General features: G+C 41.3%; 1 protein-coding gene across 4 annotated transcripts in view; it reads right to left on the reverse strand.

Annotated features, from left to right (window-relative positions):
- The window catches only part of SETBP1 (SET binding protein 1), a 269348-nt gene that overhangs the window by 66785 nt on the left and 177479 nt on the right, over positions 1–25084 (reverse strand). For all 4 annotated transcript variants that reach the window (XM_015277426.4, XM_001233853.7, XM_046905640.1 and 1 more), the window contains one exon: positions 8953–12418. In XM_015277426.4, coding sequence (XP_015132912.2) covers positions 8953–12418 — 3466 coding nt within the window. The remainder of the gene's footprint in view (positions 1–8952; positions 12419–25084) is intronic.

The following is a 25084-nucleotide window of genomic DNA, read 5'->3' on the forward strand; positions in this document are numbered from 1 at the left end:
GAGACCTTGTATCCTCAGACCTGCTGCTTTGGAGCAGAGGAAGGACCACCACGTGGCTCCTAAAAAATCAGTGAAAAGGGCAATAAACACATCAGTGGGGTAGAAGCCAGAGAAAGCTTTCAGGCAGAGAAAGAGTTAATTTTAGAGCTATATGTCTGGTTCAGTTGACAACAGGGGTGATTAGAACATCCTTTTGCCCACAGTGAGGAGCATCAGCACAAGCCCAACTGGCCCAATGTGCTTAGCCCTGCGTGCAGTACTGCTATCACTGCTGAAGGCATCTAGGGTATCTAGTGCCCCTTGTCCCTTTGGTCTCCAGCCTTCCCTCTGGTAGCCATGAACAGAATAAATGTCTTGGAAACATGGCTTTTCCCCACTCCTGAGAAAACTATGGTGAAACAACCAAGTCATCTTAGAGAGAATTGCAAGCAGTCCAAGAATGGCAAAATATTTCCATCACTGCTGGCCCCAGAATGGGACCTTATGGCAAATATCTCTATCACCAGAACAGCACATTGCTGTGGGCATCTCCTCAGTGCACTGCTGACTCATGTGCTATGACACCACTAAGAAAAGCTTACCTAGATGTCTCCACTACTCTGTTTTTAGCACTATATAACACCATATTTGGGTCAGATTCTGTGATCAGATATGTTGACGTCACTCACAAACAGTTGCAGTAAGACTAGCGAGGTACTCATAGATATGATACAACTTGACTGTGATATAGCTTGCAGTTGGTATCAGCTCAGAAAATTCTCCACAGTTTACTCCCAGTTTACTTAAGTGGCCTATGTGAGTTGCACAAGGCCCCAGCAACTCTTTCACTGCTGCTGCAGCATCACTCTGACGTCAGCAATTCTATTTGATTTTCTGTCACTGTTCTTACAGATTAAATTTCAACCAGTGACCTACAGCTTGATAGCTCATTAGCAAAACCCTCCAAGCCATCCAGTCCTGCCCTTGCTTGGCAGTTAACTCTGCATTGCACACACTCCTGAAGCCTATTGAAATCTGCACTGCCCCAAGAAAAAGCTCAGTCAAGCTCACTGCTGCAGCAAAAGCCCACAAATGATCCTACACAGGCGTATGTCTTCAATGACAGATCACTGCAGATCACTCTTATGAGTCCTCCCATCTTTAAATCTCCATGGACAGTTCCTTTCTCATCCCTTTTCTCAGCTCTTGACCTACAGGGGAATTAATTGGATGTTCTTGTTGGTGAAATCTTAAAACGTGGCGTTCTTACTCATTTTCTTGTTCAGCATCATTACTACGATTCAGTAGGTGGAGGCAACTAGAACAGTGTTCTTCTGGCTCTCCTTTGCTGTAGCACATTAACATAATGTTCTTGGTAGGCAGTGGGAATAGAAAAGCCAGAGCAGAGCTCAGGAGGTCAGAGAGTCCAGTTCTCACATTCTCAATTGAGTTGGATAGGATACGGGTTGCCCTGAATGCATTATGATCCAACTCACTAGCAGATGTCTAGACCCCAGCTCTTCCTTTGCCCGGATTTGAGTCCCAGTGACAGTCAGGTTAACAGTGAAAATACAGCCACCGCTTCATTTCACTCCCTCCCTGCATCTGACCAGACCTCTTGTCTTGTACTTAGCTTATCAATGTCTTCAAGCAAGAAACAATATGCTTTCTTATACTGGGTACAGTTCAGAGCTAAAACACATATTTTTCTATCTAGTCTTCTTAAAACTGCAACTCAGACACTGTCAAAACCCTAACCTGTCCTCTCCCTCCAAGCTGATGAAATCTTCTCCACAAATATTGAACTCAGATTGTCTTTGGCAGCTCTTGAGGCACTCTGCAGGCAGAGCTCTGCTGCCTGGGCTCTGTCCACCAGCAGACTCTTCCTAGACCCACACCCTCATTTCACCTCAACAGAAACTTCTCTTCTTTAAGGTTGAAGTCAACTTTGCTGACTTCAATGGAGAGACACTTGATTTATGTGGGGCTGAGAAGAGAATCAGGCTGTGATTCTTTATTGCCTTTTAAAGCCAAGAGCCCAGCAGAAGCCAATTGTGTCTGACGTGAAGCTGCTGCACACCCAACGTGGAATCTGCACAATTCTATAAACCAGCAGTGGTCTAAATAAAAACTTCAGACAAGACATTCTGGCATTGGCCAGAAAGAGTGAAGATAAACAGCTGGGAGCCGCCAAGTTGTGAAGGAAGAACTGCTTGACTGTTGGACAAAGAGCAAAGTAAGAGAAAGAAATTAGGCAGGGTGCTGGGAGGCTTGTAACACTCCCAGAAAGCAAAGGGGTCACAGTGTTTAATCTGATTAATTCGTCACTAGTCCAAAAGACTTTGTACTGAGCCTCAGGCAGTGCAATAAACATACAATCATTAAGAGAGGAAATAAAATATTGGTTGGGTGGTAAATACTCCTGCTCTCTCTCCCACTCCAGCTTCTCTCTTGTTTCTTCTCTCCTTGGTCAGTGCAAATAATGGAGGCAATATAGTAAGTGAGTGGCGGCATTAAACAACAACAACAAAACTCACTGTATTCCAAATTTCCCGTCAAAATGCTTTCAAGGAAATCTTTGACTCGCTTTCCCCATTAGTCTTGCCTTTCTTCAACAGCTCATCTCTCTAGGAATTACCATGGACAGGATGGAGCAACAGCTAGACCAGTTTGGCTTCTCTTCTCAAGACTGGCAGAAGACTTAGCGGAAAACAGAAAGAAGGATATTTATCCTAAGGCACTTTTGGAGGCCATTTCAGTAGCCTCAGTTGTACATATAAGCACGCAGGGGGCGAAACTGATGCTTTTATGAATGTAATTGTATTTACAAATAATGGGATTTTGCAAAGATCTGATGCTGAGTTTTATGGGCCAGATGGCATAAACACTCACCCTGTAACAGTATAGTGCCTGTCCCTCACCACAGGAGGGAAGACAGCTCCCCCAGTGACACTGGAGCTGAAAAAATGTTGCAGCTGCTTGAAGCTATGTAGAAGCATAGGGTATCAGAGGATACCATGCCAGAGCCAGAGCTGGGAAAAGAGAGCATGACTAATGTTCTGTATGTCCTGAGCAAGTGACGCTCATGTCTGGATCTTCTCCCATCCACTTCAAGTACTACTACTTCTCCTGCATCACATTTGTTGGGCACCAGTTTGATTTGACCTCAGCATGGCTCTCTATGACAGGAAACAGCTTTTATTCCCCTTTCCCAAACAGACTATGTTGTTTACTCTGTTTAGACATTTTCTGGAGTCACATGAGAAGATTACATTACCTGAGGTGGGTCTCCAAACCCCAGTCCACACATCAGCCTACATCTGCATCTGTACACACATTGCCATGTGACACTCAGGTCCCATTGAGTCAAATGTTACTAAAGAAAGCAAGGTGACTTCAAATTGGTATTAGAAGAATTACTTTTTTTTCATTCACTTATTTGTCTCTTTTTCTCCCTTGTTCCAAGATGTAAATGCAAATCCATGAGTATATACAGAAGACCTAGTCAGTATACAGTCTACTATAGGCATTCATATCACATCTGTAAGCTAATCAAATAGGAAAATTTTCATCAAATATGATATTGAACCAGTGTTTCCACTATTCCTAAGGTAATATATTCGCTAGAGAATAATGATTCAGTCCTGTAAATCTAGTACCACAAAAATACTATTCATGCAAATTATTATAGAAAGATCAGCAAAGTTTGGTTAATACGGCTCTTGACTAATCTTATTTGACTGGGTCTTCACACACATTCAGAAGGAGAAATAAGTTTACTCACTAATGAAGAGTAGTAAAACTTTGGCTGATTAAGGCTTCGTGATAATGATCTAGACAAGTATATACTGGTTCTTTGAAAACAACAAAGAGCTCCTCACAGTAGCTTTGCCAATATTTCACCATGTCTGTTTTTGCTCATAGGAAGTCCTGTTCTAATTCACAATACTACATTTGACTTCTGGAAGAGGATAGCTAGAGATTTACTCTGTGTTGTGTGGAAATGGCTCTTTCTAAAAGAAAACTGTGCTGTAAAAGGGAGTTTTGTCAGAGAAGAAATCTTGTCTGGATAAATGGCACCCATCAGCAGAGTAGGTTACTTATATTTTTAATAACATTAGACAAATGCTGCTCATTTGCTTGATCATCACTTCTCCCTTGTCCCAGTAAACCTCTCTCCCTCTTGGAAGATCTAATGATCCAAAGTAAGGCTTTTTAACAGGAACAAGGGCAATTTTAAAGTAAAGATAGTAAAAACAACTTTAAGCAAACACAGCGTACAACCATGGATTTACTAAATGTATTTAACATACATATACATATGCACAATCCTTCTTCTCATCAAATCATAGGGCCAAACTCTACTCACTGTGCAGTGCCCATTCTTCAACTATAACGGGTGAAGGTGGTGAAACTCCTACAGAGTTAAGCCAGCACCATACATAATCGTTGCTAAAGAAATGTCAAATTTGAATAAATTCAGCTCATAGCACTGCTGGGCTTTGGGAGTAGAACAGGTGGAGGTGATTGTAGGCAAGTTAAGCATCAATTTGTGAAACATGTTTGCCATGCTAACTATCCAGCATTCAGAGACTGATGATTGCTACCTCCCTCATAACTACATATAATTAACTTTACATTCCTGTAAATTTACTGTGCGTAGTGTCTGTGCTATATCTGATGAAACTCATGTACTTATTTGCTGATCTTTCAGTCATGATGTCTACTACGCAAGAAAATCTTTGCTTGTATAATCATCAGCTTAAAAAAAAAAGGCAGAAAAAGTCTGAGCATAAAGTAGCAAAGGTATCAATTAGACTCACTACAAAGAAATGAAGAAACACATTTCTGTGTATAGTGGCTTTTGTCCTTTGCTTCACCATCAGCTACATCCTGGCTTGTCATGATTGTAACTAGGAAATAATTAGACAGTTTGTATAGATAAGATGGTACATTCATCTATGTAATCTTGAGTGTTAAATGTGCTTTTCCTCATTTTTCCAACTTATGGAAATCAAAAAGAAGTATCTCCCTACTCTTTTCAAGGCACAGTTTATAGCATCAGGACTGTGTACCAGCAACACAAGTCTCTTCCTCAGCACTATGTATGAAAACGAAGCAGGCTGACGTGACTAGGCAATGAGGAGTTTGCTATGAGGACCTCTTTTAAACAAAGCTCTGTTCTGTCCCTCCAGCCCATCTGTGTCATCAATCTGTGGCCTCTCCCTGGGTCCCTCACCAGGAGCTTTAGCAACAAATGGAGAGCAGATGAAAAGATCAGCCATCCAGCTGTGAACAATGCCTCAGGTCATGGAGTGCTGGAGGAACTCCAGCATTTTACAAATGTACGAGGTGCACCTCTGGCTGTGGAGTGCAGAAGGAAAGAATCAACTGAGTCAATGCTTAGTGCACACAGCTGGAGAGATCTCTTTAGGATGTGCCTTAGTGACAGTATAGGCAATACAGGATCTAAATCACCTTCTGCTATATCTTTGCCTACAGAGCTGACCAATGCCATGCATCTCATCTTCCATATCAGCAAAGTAAGCAAGTACGGTTCATTAAGGTGCTATCAATTAGTCTTTTTAAACGCAGCAAGTTTGGGTTAGCACAAGGAATACTACATGCAATTTTAATTTCTGAAAATACAGCAGGAAGAAACTGGTTGCAGGCAGAGGATGAGAAGAAAGATGGAGCAGTTATCTAGTTTTAATGAAGAGAATATCCAGAATAGCGATGGAGAAACAGGCAGAACATATATAAAACAGTCATATGCATTTGCAGAGCACTTTTAAACACAAGAGGTCCCAAGATGAGTAAAATAAGCTAGAACTCACAGGCTCCGCTTTACTGAATACCCACTGACAGCCCAGTGCAAACTGTGGATGTTTGCTGTGGCCAAGGAAGTTGGCACTCCTCCTGGGTGACCCTTCACTACGGTAGAGATTTCCAGCTCCTCCAGAAAGAAAGTGTAACAACTTTTCTCTTGAATTTCTGATCTTTCTAAATTGTAAAATTATATATAGGCTTTAAGGTTATCTGGCAGGGTTGTTTTCTGCCATACACATGACCTGTGAATAGCAACAGGGACATGGATCTTTTCAGAAATAGCTAGGTGGTGTTATAAAACTAAATAACAATAAAAATAACTACAGTACAATGGTACCTGCAACCAGCACACTGCACTGAAGCTAATAACTGTGCTTGAATGCTGAAGAGCACTAACCAGTTCTATCTTATCACAGATATCTCAAGAGAGCGTGGGTAGATTTTGCTCCGTATTTCATCTCCAGCAGCACACTATGAAGTTGCAAATGTCATTACTGAGCATGCCAAAATGCCCATGTAGTGAATATAACACTGAAATCATGATTTAAATCTATTTTCAGCTTTCATCTGAATATTCAGGATGTCTCTGTCATATATTATTTTTATACAGCAAAAGATGACAAATCCTGAATGGCAAGAACTATCACGGCTGAGGAACTGCCTCCTGGGACAGAGCTGTATGTTCTTATAGGATTTTCCCCCTACCCTCCCTTGTTTTACCTTTTATTTTTATGATTAGTCAATCACTGTTTAGCCACCTCAGGGAAAAGCAAGGTGAATTAGGAGAAAGAATGCCAAGGTTATCATGGAAAAGTTTAATCCCTCCTCAGTGGGAACCAGTTAATAGCTACAGCTAGACTCAAGTATGGACCTCTGTTGGGAATCCCATTGAAGGTCAAAGGCAGAGAGGAAAAAAAAGTTGTATTGAGATCTTAGACAGTCACAAGCAGACAGATGTTCCTAGGTTTTAATGAGCAGTCTTGGCTCCAGGTCTTTCTTGGCAGAGATACTTAGTTTTAGCATTTTTCCTTGCATTGCAAGGTATGGCTCTGGTTAGCTGGCTTTGCTTAGCTAACTGTTGATGATTTTTCCATCTAAATAATAGCTTGACAATGAAGAAACCAGTTCATAATCTGTGACTTGATGAATTAGGTCATGGGGAATAATGTGCAGTTGTAATCATGAAAAGTAAAATTAAATAAAAATAACAATTTTAGTGCAAATGAGAAACAGTTTAAAAAGTTTAAACAGCAAATTTGATGAAGGTCCTATTGCAAGATCTCCATCTTATGTTTTCATTTTCATGGTGAAATAAACAGAGGGAAAATAATGGGAAATTAATTTTTTCTTAGCAAATCCTACTTCCAAATCAGCCTGGTGGGGATCACATCCCTACTTTGAAAACTAATTTGGGTCCACCAGTGCTAATTTTTTCCTGTCCGTTTTCTGTGCCTGAGTGAAATATATTAAATTGGAAAAAACAGGCTTAGCAGACATCTTCTGTTCAGAAGGCAGAGGCTAAAAATCCAACTGTTATCAAACTGTGAAATCAATAGCTTTCAATAGACAATAGAAATAACCTAGTCAAAAATTCCAAATACTTTTGTTTGCTGAAACACAACTTCCTTCCTGCGATAGCTTACAGAATGCTTTCTGGAGAATGATTTTGTTCTTCGACAGGCATATAACAATTCTCATATAACTTGGGACTGAATGCAGTCTCTTTCCAACATTTTTGTGTTTCTCATTTCAGGGTGTCACAACTGGTCTGATATTGTATGATATGGCAAATAGGGGAGTTTTCATGGGATAAGCTCCCATTTCAGACTGATTTTTATCATAACAGCCCAGATCTTGGTCTCAGTGAAGGAAATGGAAATGTCTAAGTGGCCTAAGTATGAGCAGTCTTTGCATCTCAATCAGATACAAGTCCATAAAAAACTGGAGAGGCTCACATTCGCAGGTTATACACATTCTCTGTTTCTTCCCTGTTCTCTGTTGATTCTCTCTCTCTTTTTTCTTTCTTTCTTCCTTTTTTTTTTTTTTTGTTGTTTATTTTTGTTTTTGTTTTGGAGACTAAATTATGTTTCTTTGAAGCGCTTTGCTAGCACGTCAGAATCTCATCTACTGCTGGTTGGTTCAGTAAAGCTCACCCTTTTCCCAACAAGTATGAAACCTACTGTGTGATAAATTTATGGTGGAACAGAAGCACTGGGCTTGCTCCCAAGCTAAATTCATTTATATTGCAGCAAAACACCTGCCTCTGTGTCAGCATGAAGGCAGCTTCCTATTGTAAAGTACAATTCAGTCTTTCAGGAAAGATTCAGATTCCTTTTCCCCTTCTCAATTCTGTGGGAGAGGAATGGATGTCCTTAGTATCCAAAAGAGTTTCTTCCTTCCCAACAAACCTAGCTTATATTTCCAAGTCATACATCCTCAAATTCTTCACAGTCAGTCAGGGTTTATTGTTTCCTTGACACCAGTCCCTTCTTTCAGCCACTTGATTTCAGGATAGTCACTTTACATCACACCTACCAACTAGAAGTGACAGATTCACACAATGATTGTACCAAGAGACTCTATATATTCAGTGTATCCATCACCATCCTGGGTCCCTCTGGATCAGTGGTACACCATACCAGTCAGGGAATACTGATCCAGCTCCACAACATGCCATACATCTTGCTCAGTCCTTCAACAAATGGATTTTGTACACTTTGTGGGAGAAAGAAAGGAAACTCTGCTGAGTAGTGTGGCTGTACTCCCAAGGGTTGGGCAACGACCATCACCTTGAGACATTAGATCCAAGTAAGAGAGTTGCCTGCTTTGCCAACAGGTGTTATAATTGCTGCTGTTGTAGAATGTAATGGGTGGAGTTTGGTGGAAGTGCAACAAGCAAGGATAAATACACAAGAGAAATACTCATAAATGCTGCCTAACAACCCAATTACTTCTGTAGGTCTCAGCTTAACATGTGGCCAGCTTTCTTGTCAGTAACCCTAAAGTCTAGATGGAAAATAAGAATCAATTACAAACAGTCAGATAAGTGAATGACTTGAATATAATTACTGAAAATTGCAAGTCTCACTGTTCAGCATTAAAATTAAAGTGCAGTAAGGTATAATAAAATAAAGCAGAACTTACCAGATGAGGCAGAAGAATCATAAGTACTTCTATCCTTTCTATTTATCCTGAAGGGCTGAATGTCCTTCTCTCTGTAAGTTCCAAACCCTTCGAAGCTTCTTCTTTTATTCCCACTTCCATCGTTATCCCGTTTCTCACTCGAGGAATTCATTTCACCAAACATGTCCAGGGACTCTGACCTTGCATTACTCTCAGTATTACCAGAGTATCTCTTTGTGCAAGAGTCAATGGGATCATTACTTGAATCACTTTTATCTTTACTCTGTGTCCACTGCTGGGCATCAGAAAGTGATAAGGTAGACAGTGTATCCACTTCAAAGTTGCTCTTTGAGCCTTTGTGTCCAGTTTCACAATGCTGGTGCTTCTGTTTCTCCTTATGCTTGCTTTTCTCATTGAGCAAGGAGAGATCTTTATCTGAGCCACTTAGCCTTTCATTGATAGAGTGACTGGAGAAGCCAGTGGACTTGCTAGCAAAGAGACCACTCAGATCTTCATGTGTCCCCAGTATTCTCTCATCCTTATGCTTGTGCTTATGTTTGTGTTTCCTTTTGTGAAGTCGGCCACTTGAAAGGCTTGTTCCTCCAACCTTTGGAGGAGCCAAAGAGGACTGCATGTCTCCAAGGCCCATTCCCACAGGTGTTTGTAGGTGCACTCCATGTTTTGCTTTATGCTTGGCAGTGGTGGACATCTTCATATGAGAGCTTGCATGGAATTGGGGTGGGGGCACGGTAGGTCTCATAAATGGGGAAGCCGCTCCGAGCGTGTGAGACAGGTACAAAGGAGCTGGATACTGACCATAGTAACCAAGATTCATCATAGGCATTGATGTGTAAGGCATTCCATAGGGTGCATAGTAACTCCCACTGGGAATAGGGTAACCGAACCCTTGTAAAAAAGGCACCTTTGTCATGGTGTCATTGGTTTTGGCAGGTCTACCACGCTTCTTCTTAGACTTCATATCAGAGGTCCTGCGAAGATAGAGCAATGGGTCATACTGGATATATGGCACAGGGTAATAGTGATCAAAATTAATCCTGAAGATGCTGGGATATGGATTTTCATGATAAAATGTGTAACTACGATGCGAAATCCTGAACACTTGAAATTTATTGATGAGTTCCTCAAGGTCTGCCAGAAACTGGAGATCATCTCTGTTTTGCAAGCTTTTCCTTTTCCTCTTGTGCTTTGGCTTTTTCATGCTCTCATGAGAGAGAAAGTTATCCACAATGAGATGTTTCTGCCGGTGACCATGCCTGTTTTTTGTGCTGGTGTCAGATGGGATAGCCTCTGGATTGTCCAGGGTGCAGAAATCAAAGGAGTATCTCCGGCGGGATTCTGAGCTTTTCTCAGCTTGGTCAGAAGTACTGTTGTTGTCTGTACCTATCCCACTGTCGCTTGGAATGGTTTCCTCACTGTGAGACTCACTCACTGGTGACAGTGTAACTTCTTTTAGAGAACCTATTTCACAGAGGTGGGAAGGTGAATTAGCCATTAACCTGGGTGGAGACAGCTTCCAAGTTCCACTGTGCATTCCTTTCTGAGTTTTTGTAGGAAGAGCACTGATAGGTTGAAGATTTGGCATAGTTTTTAACTCTGAAAAATTTGTTTCAGTGCTTGCAGGGCTAAGGTTGCCATTAGTCCCCACTAACTGTGTCGAAAGCGGATGAATAGCTGCTGGTGAAGATGCCACAAGTGACTGCAGGTTGGAAGGCACTGCTGGGTTTTCTGGCTGGCTGGAAACAGGCCTTGAGTGCTTCATGGCTGTCTTAGGTTCTTCTGGTTGAGGCTGCAGCTCTGCTCTTGGCTTCCTGCCCCGTTTTTTACCAATGTAGATAGTCCCCCTCTTGCTGACATTGATCTGCTTCCCTAGTCTGGCATCAATGGTTGTTGGCCCAGCACTAGATGGCGGCTGAATTTTTGTTTTCAGAGCTATGTTGCTAGAGCAGGAGGACAAAATCTGATTGAGAATATTCTTCCTTTTGAGGGTCTTCATCTTATTAATGGTTTTGATAGTCTTCTTATCCAAGACCCCGAGCTTTCCAACCTTTTTGTGAAACTTGAGATCACTGATGGACTTGTCCTCTCCTGGGACCATCTGGGCCAACTTGGCCAGATTGCGTCTCCTCTTTCTTTTCTTTGTTCCTGGAAATTCACGATTGATTGGACTCACTGGGCTAGTGGATGTTCCCTCATGAATGGTTTCAACAGTGAGCAAAGGCTGTTTCTTTGGTCGTCCTCTTTTTTTCTTGACAGGTGTGATCACAGTAAGACTGTCTGTATTGGTATACAGAGGGCTGGATGGCGTGATAGGATAGGCTGAAGGAGGTTCCACCATCATCTTCTCAGATGTTGTCATGGAGGTCTCCCGAAGGATAGATTTAGGTTTGCTGCAGGTCCATCGCCGTTTAGCTGTAAGTTTGGGGTGCTGGACCTCAGACAGCTTGCTAGCTGTGGGGAGATCAGTGGATAGGAGAGTAGATGTCACAGCTACAGATTTTCTGAGTCTGGTGGCGCTGTTGGGGGAAGCTCTGTCAATAAGCACACTGCTGTCAATAGCTGCTAAGGGGGACTCATTTTCAATCACTTTCCCTGGCTTTGTGACTCGAATATCTTTTTTACTCCCTTCTGACTGAGAGATAGTCCTATTTGCTACTTCACCGCTCATAGCAAGCCCAGAAGGCAGACTTTTCTCTTGGATAACTTTCTCCATTGAAGATTTTGTAGATTGCCTTTTTTTCCTTTTGTGGCTGGATGTATCTGTTGTTGGAGACTTTATAGGGATAGTAATTCGTACGTGGCTAGTGTCATTTTCACAGGTGCTAGCAGAAGCGGGATTCTGTTTCGATGGTGACGCATCCAACACACTGTCCATCGAATAAGATTCTTTTTTTCCTTCCATGCTGTCATGGCATTTGCTGTCAAATGCTTTCTGAGTGCTCTTCACCCACTCAATGTCAGCAGTTTGGATGGTTTGACATATCAAGTCCTTTTTGCTGGACTTCTTCTTTGTACTCCCAGCAGACTGATCAGGAGCTTCCAGCTGCACACCTCCGTCTTGATCACCAATAGGCAACAGCCCGTTGCACTCGGAGGCACTGCTTGGCTGAGCAGCCACACCAATGTTGTTGGGTGATGGGACTGCACTGCAGATGGCAAGCTCTTTGCTGCTGACAGACAGCTGCCCCCATGTGCTGCTGGCACAGGACTTCTTTGCTTGGGATTTACTAAAGGAAACTCCTGGCTCGGGAGGGGTGACCTTGGTGGCACTAACAGCTTCTCTATTGGGTTCTGTGTTGATGAAGCAACTTTGAGAGGTGGATCCAGTATTGGAGCTTGCTGACCAGTCAAGATGGTGCTGGTTGCTACTTTTCTGCTGGTGCTTTGATTTTAAGGTATCACCGGTGAAGTCTTGTTGGAGGCCTGGATCATAGTGCAAGGTAGAATGCTTCTGTGGCCTATCATAAACCTGGAAGGTAAGAAAAGAAGAAAAAAAAAAAAAAGAAAAGAAAAAAAAAAAGAAAAAATGTTAGTTTATCAGACCAGTCACAACCACTGGCTGCAGTTCTTTAGTTGCATAGTGAATGACAACTGCCAAAGTGCTCATAACAGCTAGGAGCCTTTATAAAGTGTTCTTATACTTCAGTCAAATTTGCATTCAGATTTGTGCACTGTAAACAACTTTTGTGTGTTTTCCCACTCTAAAAACAATGGAAATATTTCTATAAATGCTAAAATGCAGAGGAAACATCTTTTAATGATTTTTAATTTAAAACATGAGTAAAATACTCCCTTCCAATGGATGAATAGTGTAACTCAGCCTCTCAATGAGAATGCTTTTCCTTAAAAATAATCCCTAGCAGAACTTGATGCTCAAAATTAAATCCACTGCTGTAAACAACAGGAATATAGAATTATCTAGGAAGCTACAACAAACAAGAGGAAAACCTACAAGTTTATCTCCCCATGAAGCCAAAATCCTCAAAGATGTACACTACTTGTTTAAATTTCTATGTAGATGTCATCGCCAAAAAATCAGTGGTTAAAAATGATAAGCATAGCATCCAGTGTGTGAGGTACACTTGTCAAGTTCAAGATTTGCATTATTCTCTTTATATTTTAATAATCTGCTGTTTGCATTGTTGGTAAACAACATCTTCTATACATTTTTTAATCTGACAGTAAGCCTTCAAACTACAGGGGTAATAGAAAGTGCAGAATTATGCCAAAGTCTTTGTTTGTTGCCTGGGAGAAGAGGCCAAACCCCTCCTCATCACAACGTCCCTTCAGGAAGTTGTAGAGTGCAATGAAGTCTCCTCTGAGCCTCCTCTTCTCCAGACTAAACAATCCCAGCTCCCACAGCCGCGCCTCATAAGACTTGTGCTCCAGACCCCTCACCAGTTTCATTGCCCTTCTCTGGACATGTTCCAGGGCCTCAATGTCTTTCTTGTAGTGAGGGGCCCAAAACTGAACACAGTACTCGAGGTGCGGCCTCACCACTGCTGAGTACAGGAGGATAATTACCTTTCTTCTCCTGCTGGTCACACTATTTCTAATGCAGGCCAGGATGCCGTTGGCCCTCTTGGCCACCTGGGCACACTGTCAGCTCATGTTCAACCAAGCATCAACCATCACCCCCAGGTCCCTACCCTCCTCACAGTCATCCAGCCACTCAGCCCCAAGCCTATAGCACTGAATGGGATTATTGTGGCCAAAGTGCAGGACCTGGCACTTGGCCTTGTTGAACCTCATCCTGTTCACCTCATCCCAGTGACCCAGCTTATCCAGATCCCTCTGAAGGGCCTCCCTACTCTCAGGCAGATCGACACCACCTTCCAACTTGGTGTCATCTGCAAACTTAGTGAGGGGACCCTCAATCCCTTCATCTAAGTCATCAATAAAGATATTAAAGAAGATGGGCCCCAGTACTGACCCCACTGGGGACACCACTTGAAACAGGTTGCCAGCTGGACTCTACTAGAGAGCACGGCTCTCTAGCCAGTTCCTTACCCAAAGAAGGGTACACCTGTCCAGGCCATGGGCAGCCAGTTTCCCCAGGAGGATACTGTGAGAGACTGTGTCAAAGGCTTTGCTGAAGTCTAGGGGTTGACTACGTCAACAGCCTTTCCCTTGTCTACCAGTCTGGTCACCCAGTAGTAGAAGGAGATGAGGTTGGTCCAGCATGACCTGCCTTTCATGAACCTGTGCTGGCTGGGCCTCATCCCCTGTATGCCATGTGTGTGCCGTGTGAACTTTTTCTATACTCTTAAATGTAAAAAACAATGAAACAAACAAACATTTTACTTTCTCTCACTGACCTCTTCTAGCCATCTGTTTTCTCTGGTCACATTCAGATGTTATATTTTGTAAACCTCCGGACCAAACTGTGCAACTGATTTTGAGCACCTAGTACAACAAGCAAACAACTGTTCCTAACAAACTCTAATGACACCGTTCCGAATACCAAATAAATGATGAGAGACTTAAAATAAATGTGTAACTAAGGAAAGAACAATAGAAAACAACTGCTAAGTGTCTCATGTTTCTGCAAACATGCTGTTACAATTAAGTTTCTATCAGCAGCATTACATTAGATCCCTGCTTGGGTTGTTTGCCACAGAGATTTTGGGGTCAGCACAAAATGGTTCTGAGCTCCTTGAGACCTAGTCTTCTGGGATATTAGGCATCCTCAGATTCTGAGCAATTTCAGAGGGATTTGAAAGGCGCTAAACACCCCAAGTCCACAGGAAGTTATTTAGTGACCAGCAAACATGCATCTTGTAGGCAACTTGATGTTGAAGTATTTTTAGTATTCACATGAAAAAGGACATGTGTCCTTTCTGGAATAGGCAGTAACGATGAAGTTGTTCTGGTCCATTGTCTGCAGAGTAATTGGGGACTCTTAAATCCTGTGGATAGTTCAGCTGTTGTACATATGGACCAGCTACACTCAGGGAAAGCAGAGATTTCCAGGAATTGTGGAGTGAGAAAATGAAAGCATGCAGCTGCGGTGGAGCTGCAGATGTCATGGGAGAGAGACACACTCTTTTTTTTTTTTTTTTTTTTTCAGCCTGAGAAAAGAGCCAAAAGCATAAACAGGACTCGGGGAAGGAATCAGCTTCTCCTCCTCGCAGTGGCCTCCCATGCTCAAGCCGCACCGCGGCCTAGGGGTGCGCAGCTCCCATAGCGCAACACCAATGTCCTCCTTCAATAAAATACAAGGGAAAACACAGCCCACCTGCTTCCATGTCCTCAGAATGAAGTTTAATATGTTGTCATGCCTCACAGAAAACATTTTCTGCCAGTGTACAATTTCTGACTCAAAAAAAAGAAATAATGAGTTGAGGTCTTTCCCAGCCCCTGGGGCCACGCCAAGGCAGAGATCTCAGCCCTGTGGCTGCTGTCAAAGCAACTCCTGTCCGTCACATTATTTCCAAAATGATGAGCTGCAGAACTAAACAACCTGAACAATTTCATCTGGAAAAAGAGAAGTTGACCACAGCAAGAGAAAACATCACAAGCTAGCAACACCTGTGTGCCTCCAACTGCACTGCACACACACACACACACACACACACTGTTTTAAAAGGAGCAATAATCTCTGTATTTAAAGCTGTTAATAAGGGCTCAGCATTGAGAGGCCAGCTGTATATCAGAGATGAGTGCTGATATATCAGTTGACTCCTCCAGCCTCATTTCCTTGTTCCACACGCTATAAAACTGTGATGCAACTACCAACATATCCCTAATGATAGCCTTGTCATTACTCCAGCACCACAGGCCACCACAACATTAATCTTACAATTCATGAGAAAGATATCCCTCTGTCATCAAAGGTGCCTACGCTTGAGGCACTTAACCACACAGATAAATATTCCAGTTTTAACAGGGCCTCAAAAACCAACCAGTCGGCAGGAATGGAGAACTTCATTTCCGAAATGGGATGTCAAACTATATATCTGCTGTTGCACAAAGCAGTCCGCTGGGTCTCCTCATGATACTCCTTCCAACATAACGTTTACAGTTTGCTCTCCCCAGCCAGACATGTCCATGTCATCCCAAAATAATTCTTCTGCAGAGAAGACCAGAGTAACCAGAGAGCATGCAGCTGCAGTAGGTTGGGTTTCATAGGCTATATCAAATGCATGGCAACAGTCTTCTTAAAAGCACTAGTAAATTTGTGGAAAGTAATGCAACAAAATCTATTTCTTTTTGTAGTGTATCTTTCTGTACTTTCTGATCCCGTTGGTCCTAACATTTAGGCTTCATCATGCCCTTCCGGGTGAGCACAACCCTAAGAAGCAAAGAAGAGATAGCAGAATATATCTAACCTCTGAGGTGACCTACTGTAGGATATCAGGGCTTCTGGGAAAGGGGGGCTAGGTGAGAGTTAACAAGGTTCTTCAAAAACCTATATCTTGGTACCTTAAACAGAAATTCATTATTTTATTTGTTGGTGAGCACGTAAAATGCTGCAGCTCTATAGATCTACATCAAGGGGCTTTTGACTCGAAAAAGTTCTATGGCAGCACAGTTTGAGACCAGCACCAAGAATAGTGGGATTTTTCCTGAAAAGTGAAATGATTAACCTTTGTTTACTTTTTGGTTTATGATATACTAAAAATACTTCAAACTTCAGTGCCTGTCTCTGTAGTTTTCTCTTTCATTAAAAGGGATTTTCTTTAGCAGCTAACTATTCTGGACCAGGACCCTTCCCACTCATCTGATGTGAAAGTAGAAACATACTTTAATCCATGACATTTTATCACTAGCCTTGGTCAATATTTCTCTTGATATTCAGTTTACCAGAAAGCCTTAGTGGCTAATAATCCCATTTTTACTTTTTAAAGCAAAGGTATCTTCTGCTTTGTAACTGCAAGGAAGTTTGAGCAGCACAACCCAGTATACGCTAAAACTTAGACTAAAAAAAAGTGATGTATGAATCCTCTTATCGTTAGTGAAATGGTTTTAGTGACAAGCTCATGACTTTCAGTCCTCACTTCAGGTAGTTGTGAGTAGACTTACAAGCAAGATACATCCTGTTTACAAGCAACTGAGGAGAACCAGACAGAGAGCAAAGGAGATAGCAATGTGTGCTTTCACTCGCCTTGCCACACCTGTGTATCCATGCACCTACAGATATACTTGTCTTGATAGCTTTTTTCAGGCATGCAGGCCTCAACCATTAAAAAAGAAAGATATATTATAGCCACCTTCCTGATGAATAGTGCCTTACTCTACAAAGAGTACCCAGTGGCTGAATCTGTTCCTTCTGGACTCTCATTTTTACTACTAGATATATCACTCTGCCTCCACGTCCTCTCTGAGCCTGTCTCCAGATCTATGCACTACTTCCAATCCCAAAGCAGAAAACGGGAGAAGATTCCAGTAATGTGAGGGGAAAAAATAATAATAATAAAAAATAATAATATAAAAAAAAATCCAAACTAATCTACAGAAAAGAAAAAAAAAAGGGAAAAAAAAAAGAAAAGTAATATACACATGGATATCACCTGAGGCAAACCTAGTTTCTTACAGAGTGCGGTACCTTTTTACTCTAAATACACTTTTATTCTAGAGGTAACACACATACAGCTTGTCAGGAATCTGGCTTGCAAATCAAAGTTAATACTACTACGCCCCCTCTTTAAATCATTCGCAGATCCATCTGTGTAATGGCTCCTCAAGTATAATTCCCTATTAAGAGGCTTTATATGGAGAGATAAGCAGCTGGTTCCCATGTCACTAATTGCTGTCTGCTGTGATTTTAAAACATCTGCACCATTGTGCTCTTCATTTTCATATTCTAATCACCCTGAAACTTGAAAAAGGTACATCATTGATTGTTTCTGTGGGTTAATTAGTACACAGTCTCCTTGTAGAGACAATTTAAAGGCAGTCAGAACCTCAATCAGCAAGTTTGTTTTAAAAATTAATAACATTGGGAGCGTCTGTGGGGATTGGCATCCACAGTGACACATCAGAGTATGCTCTGGGGACACACCATCCTTTGTTTCTTCTTCATAGGCTGAAAATAAAATTAAAAAAGAAAAAAAAAAGAAAAAAAAAAAAAAGAAGAAAAAGAAACAGAGGAAAGGCTTTCCTAAACAAATAATATCACTTAGAGACTTTGGAAGTGTTTGCCTTTTCACAGGGCCACTCCTGCCTTTTTCCAGCAAGCAAGAATCTCAGAAAAGCACTGTTCAATTCCCCTCTGTGATCTAGGAACCTGAAAGGCATTTTTGGTAGCAATTCTGGCAATGAGGAGCTGACATCTCATTGGAAATCAGTGAGGTGACTGCTTTAATGTATGCAAGCGTTTGGTCTGTTGGCCACCTGGGCTGGTTGATGCTGAGTCATAAGATTGTTTTCAGGCCATGCAGAGAAGTATATTAGCTTAGGCACAGCACTCTGCTAAGGGAGCTGTATTGCATGCAGACTGGACCTTCCTTGCACCTAGCCAGATTTGAGAAAAGGCAAGGCTGCATTCATTCCTAATTCAGCTTTGAAAAAGTTAAAGACAATGCTGATAATGTATCCACATGATGCTGAAAACAGCTCTTTGGTGGGGCAAAAGGTCAGCCTGAGATTTTCAGGACTGAATGAATATATCTGGCTGCAGTGAAGGTAAGATGAAAATACAATGTGCACCTGCCTTCTAAAAACAACAGATGTTGTTTTGGTCCCTTACATGGAGTTCCAAAAAACAGGAGAAACTCCAGGTAATTTGTTCCTCTTGAAAAGCTTTGTCTTCAGTTTCTGCATTCTAGACATGCATGAAAATAAGTTACTGCAAAAGAAAACCCTTTGAGAGGAAGAAAAAGTCTGAGATATCCTGCTCCAGCACATGAATAAATAATCCTAGCTCAGCTCATACTTTTGCTCAAAACTGAAACTGAGCATTTCCTCTTATGTCCCAGTGGAGCAACTGAAAACAGCTCTCTTGAAGCTTATAATCAGAACAAAAGGTTGGAGACAGTTCACATCTTTTGGTGAGTGCACTGAACCTTCCTGAGTTAACTTTACTCTGTAAATAAAACATGTTAGGTGGAGGAGATTCCAGGTTTAGAGGAACTTAGCTCTGGTCTGATGTCTTATGGGTTTAGCAGTAACTGTGGTCAATTTGTATCAGGATTGTTTGATTGAATTGGGTCAGTTTGTAATAGCAAGTGTCTGAAAGGGCTTAGGAAGTCTCGTAGGTCTTTAGTGACTGTAATTGGGGAGGAGGGATCACAAACTGGAATATGACAGTTGGTAGAATGGCAAAGAGCAGTAACGTCTTGTAAGAAACTCCACTGAAGCTAGTTCAAAACGGATAATAGGGGCTTTAATTCCAATTAAAATATGTACGGGAAACATGTCATCAGGCATTAATATGAAATTCATCATTATTGTCCCAGAGAAGGGGACTTTTCCAGAGAGTGTATGAAATTCAGCACTTCCAGAGCTCACTCCTTCCCTAAAACCCTGAATCTGCAATAGCACAAAGCCGAAACACCACCACATTCACACAACTGAGGATCATTCATTAGATATTGAAAGAGAAGCAAGAGTTAACACAAAGCTGCGGGGGGACTACTTGAGAGCAAGACACAGCGTGGGCTAAGAGTGGGTTAATTAAAAGCAAAGCATCACCTGTTTGTGTCCATTCACTGAACATAAACATAGCAGACTGTGGTACAATGCTGTGCAAATCAAGAAGAGTTCCACTGAAGGTGCTGGGGGTCCCTGCAGATTTTCACTGCCATTGTTACACACCTCTGAGTTCCCTGAGATATTTGTGTAATCTTATCAACACAGAAAAGGTGAAGTTCCATGGGAAAGTTGGTGTTGTTATTTGCTGCTGCAGCAAAAGCAGCTTGTTGTTCTTACCATGGGCATGGTCATGATAACTAAGTAAAATGATAAAACAAAAGTTTTTGCATTGCAACCCTTTTGATAATGCTTATCTAAAACAGTTATCCTTACAGAAATGGTAAAGCAATACACAAAGATTACTGAATGGTCTAAAGATGCTCACATGATTGCAAATAATGTAGTTTTTCATACACTCCAACTAAAGCATCCTGATTTGCTTTGTAATTATCAGATTCTACAGTTATTCCAAATTAATTTTGGTACTGCTTTAAACTGGATGATTTGCACACTATTTCAATGTTCAGCTACATTTCAAACATTTTCAATTTCCAAACAGTAATTGAGGATTTTATTTGGGTAAATTGCAACAAAATGTGAATTTATAAAGGTTGGACTTGGAGCTAGGAGCTCATCCATTCCTTACTTCCAGAATAAGCTCATCTCTGCACACAGTTTTGTTATCAAATGTTTAACCACCCTGAATTTTTCAGGGCTATGTATTAAACACCGAGTCTGGGAAAACTCTAAACAATGGGATTTTTCTGTCATCTCCAACAAAGAGCCCGTCACCACTGACATAACAATGCAGTTGAAGTATCATGTTTAAGCATAACACGTTTTGCTGCCTAACTTTAGGCAGCTGGTAGAGAACAATTAAACACTGCCTAAGATGGACTATAATGGAACTAATGCAGGTTTGGTGAGACAGCCCTGGTTTGGTTCTTGCTTGACCTTAAGCCAGTGCAAAGAGTTTTAAGCGAGTGTTTCAATTGGACATTACACCCAAGAAGCCAGGGTCTGCAGAGGAAAATGCCTTGCTAAACTTCTTGTTTTCTTTTGTCCAGAAGCTGTGCTAATAAACCTAATAGCATCACTGACACAGGAAATTTAATATTGATATATGAAATGTATTTCCATCCCTTCAGAAGTGCTATAGTTCCATGGAGCTAGTGTACAAGTAAAAAATTGCATGTTGAACTGTCCATTTCATGCTCTTCCTCCTTCCTCTGTGACTTCAGTATTTGAGGGGAAAAATCAAATGGCAGAAGGGTTCCCAGGATGTGTGGAGTCCTATTGGCTCTATAGAAATGCTAGCAGTAAGTATTTATCTCTGAAACGTCTGTGGTGTTGTCCGGAACATTAATGCTTCAGCACGTCTCAGATTACTAAATTAGAAATAAGGATGTGAGCAGCTGTGTGCTCCAAGTTTCTGCTGTAATTTTTAAAAGCCTGCAGTGCTTAATTTGCATTGAAAGATTTCTTTTATCCCTCATTTATTATAGGAATTGCAGCTTTATCCTGAATGCTTTTTTTTTTTTTTTTCCAACGGGTGGGGGAATTATAAATGGCTTTTCCATTGAGGCCAATGCTTCTTTCCACTAGAGTTAAATAATTTGATTATAAATTGAGTCCTTGAATGTCAAGGAGATGCTGAATTCACCTGAAAACAGGCATTTAGAAAAGCTCATAAAAGCTGTGAGCTCCAGTCAGTTAGCTCATCATTCTTTTAGCATGCACTTCATTTAGCAGTTACTGACCGCCAGATTAATTCTTTCAAAGCATCCTGATTGTAGCTAAGGTCTAGCATGAAGTATAATGCATGTGCTACAGCATTAGCACAAAGTCCAGAAATCTGCCAGAACATCTATTTGGTGTATCTGGGTTAAATCTCATGAAAATTTGAAAAAGGGTTTAAATATATTGAAGGAAATGAAAGTTCTTCCACTTCTCTGCATCAAAGGGTGAGTCCTGCCCTACCAATTCACCCTGGAAAAATGAAACTGATCTGCAGCAAGATGTGGGTGGTTCATTCCTTTTGGAAAATCTGCCTGAAGATATCATGCATGATAAATTTCTAGTTTCACTAGGTATGTACTCAAAACTGCATTCTCTGTGAGCCAGCAGTTGATGTGGGATGTATACCATGTTCTGGACTCTCTCAAAAAGCTGATCTTCATCTCCTGAGTGGGATTCTCCTTGGTTTTCATCAGTAAAATAATTATCTTGTGATGAAAGAGAACAGGAACACACTCATCTAGCCTCAAACTCTTGTGCTGTCATTCCCAACAATTCAAACAAGCACGCAGTGAAACATAAACCATATGCAGTTTAACCACAGGACAAGTATTATTTCAGATTTGTCCTCTCAGTTTACATCCATCCTCTGCCCATTTTTTTCAAAGATGTTTTGAATAAAATGTAATCTCTTTCCCCATATTCCTAGTACTAACAGCAACTGCATGACACTGTTTCTGGGGAGTTTTGCTGTGGAGGCTGAAGACATCAGAAGTGTGACAGCAGATTGTTTCTTGTCTAAAGACGATGTCCTGTGCCACAGCATAACAATCAGCTTTAGTATTCCGCCAGGTGAGTTCATTTACACCACTAAGCAGTTAGATTTGAAGAAAAACACCAAGCAATCCACTGGGACATCTGAGGCATGGGTGCATTCTATGAGGATGTGAACACCCATCTGCAAGTCCTCTTACAAGAATATAAGAACAGCAGTTTTGGGTGGCATTATTGTCACAAACTGCCCTGGCTAATCCTTCTGGACCAATTTTATCATCTTCTGGATGTGGCTCCCCACAGGCACCTCTTCCACCTAGATGCTTTTGTTAATTCCCTCACTGTATCTATAGCAAAGGCTTTTCCATCAGTGGGAATTTGACCAGGCTAGCAAAAATGTTTTGGAGCAACAAGGAAACAGTGATGTTGATATCAATTATTTTAGTGGCAGTGGTAGTTGGGGTGATGATGAGTGATATCACATTTTGGGGGCATTTCTGTGCTTTTTCTGAATGACACACATCTATTTTTTGATGTTCATTCCCTGTGTCTCCTCCCTCTCCTCCCTCCCCAGCTATCACAGAATCACCTTTACTAATAAACCTCCAGTTCGAATAGCAGGTTTTATTTAGTGTGCTATAAAAACAGTCATTTCTCAGATCATAAAAGGGGCTCAACTGGACTGCATCATTTTGCTGAAGTGAGTTTTCTGGTGCAGTGATTCTCTCTTCTAAATGCCACAGTCTCCCACTATCAGTATTTATGTGCCAAAATAAAACGCAATTTTCTGTATTTTATTAAGTGTGAATCTCCAATGGAAATCCATTAGGGAGCTGAACCCAAGATTTAATTGTCCCTTGATTTTATACTTTCAAGACTTTCTCAGCCATTTTCACAACAACTCTGGAATAACTACACTTTTATTAAGGTAAAGCAGCAATCCTTAAAGGCCATGACCAAGTTTAGGTTTGTTTCCTACAGAAATAAAGCAGCAGCACGGACTGGAAAAATAGGAGAGAACACGGTACAGCAGTCTAAAAAAAAAAGGCTTGTAAGGCACACCAAGCATTACCTTGTGCTTAAATGGCCTCCTAGGTTTCTCTGGCATCTCACCTAAGAAACCTGGGATAAAATTCAGCTCATTGAATCCTTATTCTTTCATCCATGTATTTGAATAAACAGGTGGAAAATCTTTTAGTATGAATTCAGATCTGGGATTAGTATCCAGAACAGCAAAGCTTGTAGCTCTCCTGGCTCAGGATTTGCTTATGGACACAGATGATCTAGTCCATAAAAACTTTTTAGCTGTTGACTTTTGAAAAAATTCAGAGATCTCTCTGTATGTTCTCTCGTATGAGTGGAACCATGAGACTACATGCAGAGATAGTACAGTATTGCCAGCACATCAGAGTGTTGCTCTTTTAATCGCCCATGTTCTACTAAATCACCTAAATACATTTCTTCACTCTACACATGTTGATGAAACAGAACCATTCCCAGTGCTGTTATTACTTCCTCTTAAGTGCTAACTGTGTGCTTGAGTTGAGTAACTCCATAAAGATACTGACACTAAAGTTACAGTCCACTATCCCCTACTGTGATGCACAGGGTATATCAGGGAAAGACAGTACACACTTCAGACATCAACATGCACTTGTCCATTCCTGAGGGAGCAAAGTTAGGGATAATTATTCATCTTATTTCTTTTCCTCCCCAAATATAGCTTATTTTGAAGGATCAGTGTCAGTAGAGATGGTAGAAGGTAAGTTTTTCCAAGAGTTAATGGAGGAGAGAGGCAGATGAGCTAAAGCACTGGTGATAGTGGTGTTGCAAGCATTTGAGGTACACCAAAGGGACTTCAAATCAGGTTCTTCAGCTTAGCAGACAGATGCAGGGTTTGAAGCAGAAGCTAACAACAGTAAGATGGAAACCTGGCCTATTTTTAATAGGAAACAGAAATAACCATGAGAACAGCTTATCATGGCAATGGATTCTCAATTACTGGAAGATTCTTGTAAATCTAGGCTGGGTGTTTTTTCAAACAGATATGCATTAGTGCATGACAGATATTGGACTTGTAACAGGAATACATCTAGGCAAATCTCCTGGTATGAGTCATGCAAGAGGTTTGACTAAGTGATCACAATGGCTCTTTCTAGCCTTAAAAATCAGTGGCCATATATCCTCTCTATATCCTCAAGTGTTTTGTCCAACCAACTGTTAAGCAATTCCAGCAATGTGTCTTCAAGCCCTTCCTCTGGGAGGCTATATCCCAGTGTAATAAATCTCACTGCTCAGAGCCTCTTCTTTCTTCCCCTGGAATCATTTCTATCCCTAGACACACCTCAGTTCTGGATTCATCCCAGCAATTCTTCCTCATCCTTGGCACCAAAAAAGAATATTTCACATTTTTTAACAATTCATTTCACTTGCCATATTCCCTGCTGCTGTAAAGCAGCTTGTCCCAGTGGTACAGCAGAATTTATTTACTAGGAAGGACCTTTACATCCTGACAAGCCCAGTGAGATGCAGTTCTCCCCAGAGTGAAGATGAGCACGTGCAAAGAAAAACACATTCATCTCAATGCATTCAGGAAACCAATGTATAGGGGAAGTTGTTGTGATTCCTGTAACAATTCCTCTGTGCTGGCTAAGCATGCACACACATGGACTTCCAAGAGGTGAATAAATATAAAATATTCCTCCAGGCTGACCCTGTCCTCACCAAATAGGGCTTAACTGAGATTTGGCCCTGAGCTTCCAAATGAGGCACAAAGTCAGATTTCCAGTCTGGATCTAAATATCACACACATCTGTGGAAGTGTACAAAATCAAAACATCCTGGATCTGAAGACATGAGGAACACTGGGGTAATTTTTAGGCACTGGCTGCCATTTCTTTTTCCTAAAAAAAATGTTGCTTTTTCTTTCCTAAATACAGAGAAACATATTGATTTGGATTACATTTCTCTCCTGTTAAGAACAGAAGCC

Source organism: Gallus gallus, chromosome Z (genome assembly GCF_016699485.2).
Source record: "Gallus gallus isolate bGalGal1 chromosome Z, bGalGal1.mat.broiler.GRCg7b, whole genome shotgun sequence".
Classification (NCBI taxonomy): domain Eukaryota; kingdom Metazoa; phylum Chordata; class Aves; order Galliformes; family Phasianidae; genus Gallus; species Gallus gallus.